At 36.1% G+C, this 6,031-nt stretch overlaps 1 protein-coding gene across 1 annotated transcript; it reads right to left on the bottom strand.

Moving 5' to 3' along the window:
- Positions 1 to 3,698: 3,698 nt before the first annotated feature.
- LOC141141120 (taste receptor type 2 member 40-like) lies at positions 3,699 to 4,622 on the bottom strand. The gene has a single exon (XM_073628829.1). It carries the CDS (start codon positions 4,620 to 4,622, stop codon positions 3,699 to 3,701), a length of 924 nt encoding a protein of 307 aa, XP_073484930.1.
- Between the last annotated feature and the right edge of the window lie 1,409 nt (positions 4,623 to 6,031).

Below are 6,031 nucleotides of genomic sequence, written 5' to 3'. Positions count from 1 at the left end.
CAACAGACATAAGGTTGAATTTGAAATATAAAGCAAAGAGATTACACAATAGTATGGATTGGACATCTAGCAATCATATTTAAACTGGAAATATATATATAAACTGTATATATACAGTATATACTGTATAAATGGGAAAAAGAAGAAAAAGCCCCCAATGTTTACATATTACGTAAATATTAGTTAATAATTAATAATTAAATAGAGAAAAAGATTTTGGTTTAATGAAAAACCAAAATGCAAAGCAAAAATGAAGGAGGTGATGGAATGTATTAATATGACCATATATGTAAAGATTAAAAATTAAAAAAAATACAAATTAAAGGTAAAGATTACCTATGAATATATTTGTTTAAAAATATTATTTAAAAAAGTTATACTTATTTATAATAATACAAACAAAATGATAATAATAGATAATATAAAGATAAAATGGCGGTAAAAGTAAATAAAAAAACAAAAAGAATTTCAAGGAGTGGGGTTGGGGGGAGAGTAGGAATAAGGAAAAGTTCTATCAAGGGGATTTAAACAGCAAAAAATGGGTTAAATTGATTAAATAAAAAAAAGGAGGTAACTGTTTGTAAAATTCTTTTTATTGCCATATGAAATTCCAATAGCATGTATGAATTAAAATATGAGCTATGGTTATACAATACAAAACACATTTCATCATGAATAGTGATGTTGATACAGTGGAGCAAAACATTACATTACAGAATGCCAGCCACACGGATAAACTGACGCGTTTCGACCTGTACTGTTATGATCTTTCTGTTGGGGGTTATTTACTCTAAAAAAATTATATTAATTAGGAAACTCAAAATTCAAAGCATTTCATAGTGCACACACCTCTATGTACATGGCAATGGTATATTTACCTCAAAAAGATGAAATTGGGACAGATCTTTTAACCAGAAAATTAGAAGAAATTGAATAGTCCCGACGGATCCATGATCAACCCTCGTCCTCGCAAGACGGAATGCAGTGCAAAAGGAGCTTACAAGAAGCCAAACTCTTGACACCGCCAGAGGAAGAAACAAATGGCACTTACGGTATGATTCCCAATGATCATAATAAATTAATATATATTGTATGATCAAACCTTGAGGGTACTGACAGAATGACAGAATGCCAGACTAACAATAAAGATTATTTTTTATATATGTTATTCATATTCATTATATTTGTTATTATATAAAGTAACCTTATGTAATATGTATATATATTTTGGAATGTATATTTGAAGTATGAATATGTGTGAGACACTAATGTGAGTGTGTGTGTGTAGTGTGAAAAAAACCCTAACATGGGGGGAATGTGACCAAAAAATAATGGTAAATAAACAATATCTATAATGCTTGATTACAGAAGTATGAGTTTAAAAAATGGTGTGTGTGAGTGAAAGATCAAAAATCGAAGTGTCAATTAAACAGTGGATGGAAAATAATAATAATGATTAGACTCACAATAATCCACAATATAACCTGCTCAAAAGCAGGAATAGTGAAGACAGTGCGAACAAAAGAGAAAAAAATAACTTAATTTGCTTGACTAGTGAAATGTGGAACCATCAGTTGAGGATAAATGAATACAGAGCTGCAGAGTGCAAATGGAGTAATAGGCTCTGCAAACAAAGAAAAAGAGCGAAAAAGTCATATCCAGTGCTTGTTTATTGCAATGTATCGTGCTAGCCATGATTTCTATCTGACCATGTAGAAGATGGGAGGGGAAGAGTGAAAATGTCAATCTGGCATTGCCGAAATCTGTACTTACATAATACCAACGGTGTGTGTTGATCATCTGTGTTGGTGGCGTCCATGGAACCATCTTGTGATTCACATGGCGGAAGGCTAGGCTTCGACCACGCCTGTCACCTCCATAGCAAATGCGTGACATCACGGCATCACGCGCATGCGTGCCCCCGCTGTTTGAATGTCCAGAGGGGATCAAGCAGCCAAAGAGGAGATCTTCGACCGCCCGGTTGAAGCACAACAAAGGGGGAAATTGCGGAAGGAATCCACATCCCCCTACCATGCCTGGAAGCCCAAATGAACCAAGAACCATAAAGAGGGGTTTGAGAAAGACCATGGATTAATCCAATCTGAAACAATAAATTGATATACAACATAATAACATGCAACATACAAAAACTTTAATACAATCTATGCATCTGAAATGAATATATATAATCCTATATCAGGTATATTACCAAGGCATATTGAAGGTTTATCTTATGGGAGCTATGTATTTATTCCATATTCCTTATTATATATATGTATACATAGTTTGTGAAATTAATCTTGGCTATATGTATATATACCAAAAAATGGAGGTAGGGCTATTGTGTAAAGTCGGTCTCATAACCTGACATTAAATTTGCTAATTTAATCGCCCTGAAAAATGCTAATTTTATTCAGCTACCATGATCTTTGTCACTAGATGTAAAGTTTGAGAAGATAGTACCGTAAATCTAGTTTTAATTTTAACCATATAAAAAGAAGCTAATGGTTGAAAAAATGTTCATTGAGTTCAACTAAAAATAATAAATATACAGTATTGCATCCCCAGAACGTGGAGTAGATCCGTAGGAAGAGAAAATAAGGTCTAATTTGCTTTAACATGAAAATAAAAAAATGTCTTGATCCCAAAAAGGCAACCAGGTAATTTTGTTTATTCTTCAATGTTGTTTGCTAAAAATATTAGTAGTCATTAAGTTGCGTAGAGATAAACCGTACATTATCTGCAACAAATATACTAAACTGAAAAAAAAACAATTTGAAGAATTATAAAGAATTATAAGAATATAAGAATTATAAAGTCTCAAGACTCAAATTTTAGTTATAGTTTGATATTAGGGGTTACCTCACTCCACTGGTTTTTACCAACACTTGGTAAACAGATTGCATCCATAGAACATGCACTTGATCCATAGGAAGGGAGAAAGATCCAATTTGCTCCAACATGACTGAGTATAAAATAATGTCTTGATAGCCAAAGGCAATTAGATAACCCTCTATGTTAAAATTCCGCAGTTCTATTTGTTGATAATATTAGTAGCTATTCAAATATTGTCTAAAACTAAACAGTACATTGTAAATTTTAAACGTTTGAAGAAATGTATGCCAAAAAAGGCATAAATCAGAAAAAGAATATTTTGTATAATTATGAGGGCTGCATTCAGTTGACAGTGAAATTTTTGTTAGAGGTTGATGATAACTGATATTGATATTGGCATTTACCATCAGTTGGGGGCTTCAACAGCAGCACATTTCTTGGTCTTCTCCCCAACACCACTGCTGTGCAGCCAAGGAAGACATTTTGGTTCCTCCAGTTTAAGAGTAAAGTTCTTTAGTGATGGCTGGAGCAAGGAGATAGATGTATATTGTAGATATCATGTAGATAGAGATTGAGAGATAAAGAAGTAAGGTTGGCTTGACCCCTTTTTACCCTCACTTGAGGGCTTCAACATCAGCACATTTCTTGGTCTTCTCCCCAATACCACCGCTATGTAGCGAACAAAGGCACTGTAGTTCAACCTGTTTCAGAGTAAGATCTTGTAGCGATGGCTGGAGCCAGTATGTGTAAAGGGAGATTTAGGCAGAGATTTTACCAGAGTTTAGATACAGTATATAGGAGTTGGGGTGACTTGACCCCTAAAACAACCCCTCTTGTTAGTATTCCAAGTTGTTTTTGAACTTTTATTTCTTTGCACATGTTGTAAGACCATGCCACATTTCTAGACATGTCTCTTTTAGTTTTGAATTGCTTGCTATGATAAAGGTAGAGTGGAAAAATGTGGGAGCGTTCATTACAATGCTGCTCAACACTTTACAGGGACTATCTCTAGGCTGTGATTCAGATGCAGTAAAGGAAGCACTTACAAAAAACACCATATGACAGAATAAGAAGAGGACCATACCCTTGACAACATTGAAGTGGACCTCTAAATGTGAGTTTGCAAAGCTTGTCCCACTGCTTTTCATCTGTATGCTGTGCAGCCAAAGAGATTTAATTAATAGACTGACTGCAACACAGAAAATTATGAATGGGAATAAGGAGGGCACAATGAAATTTATCAATCGGGAGGTTCCATTTAGTATCAGAACATCATGAGTGGTCATATTGTTCATGGCCCCAACTGTTGTGTTTTGTAGTTCTACATAAACAATGCACCAACCAGCTGGAAAACTGAAAATCAGAGATATCAGAAGAGATGCCATTAAAAACCAAGGGACTAGTTTGGAGATCCTGGGCTTCAGGAAGATGAATAATTTATGGCTGAAGTTTGTAATCTTTACACAGTAAAATACACAGAGGACAGTGGTGATCCAGAGATTGGCGAGGCTCAAAAACATACTTATTACTAAAGTTGGTGAGAGAAAAGAATGTAATTGAATCAACCAAGGTAAATACATTATGAGCAAATAATATATTAAACTGAAGAGCATGCGAAAGCTTCTGAAAATCCCCAGACAGGTGAGGATCTTGTCACAGGTGTCCAGAGATTTCAGCTCCTTCCATTTCCTTAAGTAGACAGCAACAATAAAGGCATTTATCTTGATTCCCACAAAGCACTCAGCCAACAGCACAGCTGTAAATATCTTCTTCAGAATGAAATCCATAGTATGAACTGAGATCCCCCTTCCCAGACAGGTACTGAATGTAGAACTTGCCTGTAGAGTCCTGCAGTAGGCTGTGTGTAATGATCAGGATATGTTGAATGCTACATGGAGAATCTGCTCCCGTCGCTCATGTAAATTCAAGAAAAGTGTTTCATTTGCATGCATTGCTTTCTCCATGGAAAATATATGTGCTGTCTAGCGTTTAATTTTTTTAGATAGTTGCATTCTGTCAAAACTGTATTTACCACTTGTAAATGTGTACATGGTAATTTAATAGTACACCTAGGTCTTTAGGAAAAAAAATATGTATTCCAACAATTGCAGCATAAGTGACATATAGAAAAAAGTTGAAAGAAAAGACAAACCTCATGGACTATTTTGTTTCTCTGTTATCACCTGCTTAACAATTTCGTCATTAAAGCATCATTAACAATAGGCAACAACTGACCTACAGGTAATTTCTACAGCAATCTGGTTCCTCTCCAACTAAATGTTTAACTTGTCGAAGAATCTCTGAATAGACTCCACTTAAAGGGCTCTCTTCACCCCCCTCATAGTCCATACATGTGGCCACATCCTCAGATATCTCTAATGCCTTTCATTTCTATTGGGCTTAAATGTAGAGGTCACCTACATAGAGGAGACACCCCTATGTAGAGGATGGACCTCTATCATTAGGCTCAATAGCAGGTGAGATGCTTTGGTAAACTTTTACCTTGCCTCACTCTAATGCCGCCTACACACGACCGGACTTTTCGGCAGAAAAGGTCAGATGGAATGATTCCGATCGTGTGTGGGCTTCATCAGACTTTTTCATTCTAAAATTCTGATGGACCTAGAAATAGAACATGTTTCAAATCTTTCCGATGGACTTAACTCCTATCGGGAAAACCGTTCCTCTGTATGCTAGTCCGACGGACCCAAAACGACGCAAGGGCAGCTATTGGATACTGGCTACTGAACTTCCTTTTTCTAGTCCCGTCGTACGTCATTGCGTTCTAAACGAACGGACTTTGGTGTGATCGTGTGTAGATAAGTCCGTTTCAGCGTAACTCCGTCGGAACTCCGTCGGAAAGACCGTCAGAGTCTACTCTGACGGAAAGTCCGTTCATGTGTACGTGGCATAACTATCATTGATGAACAAACCTGGGAACCTGTTGTATATCTCTCAGAAATGCCAGCTTATTTTCCCTGTTACTGTCTCCCCTGTTTGATAGAAAAGTCTGTGTCCCTTTCACCAGAGCTCGTCATTTTAAATTTAGGGATTGAGAAAATCCCCCTCACATTCAAATGTATTGTTATACATATTCTATTATAAGCTAAACTGACTATCACCCACAACTGGCTCTCCAAATCAAGCCCTTCCTGCTCGGAAGTCATAGCTCTTACTCAATTGAACAGTAACTATG

This window comes from Aquarana catesbeiana, linkage group LG04 (genome assembly GCF_042186555.1).
Source record: "Aquarana catesbeiana isolate 2022-GZ linkage group LG04, ASM4218655v1, whole genome shotgun sequence".
NCBI lineage: Eukaryota > Metazoa > Chordata > Amphibia > Anura > Ranidae > Aquarana > Aquarana catesbeiana.
The sequence above is the reverse complement of the archived record's forward strand: the minus strand, read 5'-3'. Positions and strand labels throughout refer to the sequence as shown.

Excerpts from the sequence above, each read along its gene's own strand:
- LOC141141120 (XM_073628829.1), bottom strand. The coding sequence starts at position 4,622 with ATGGATTTCATTCTGAAGAAGATATTTACAGCTGTGCTGTTGGCTGAG.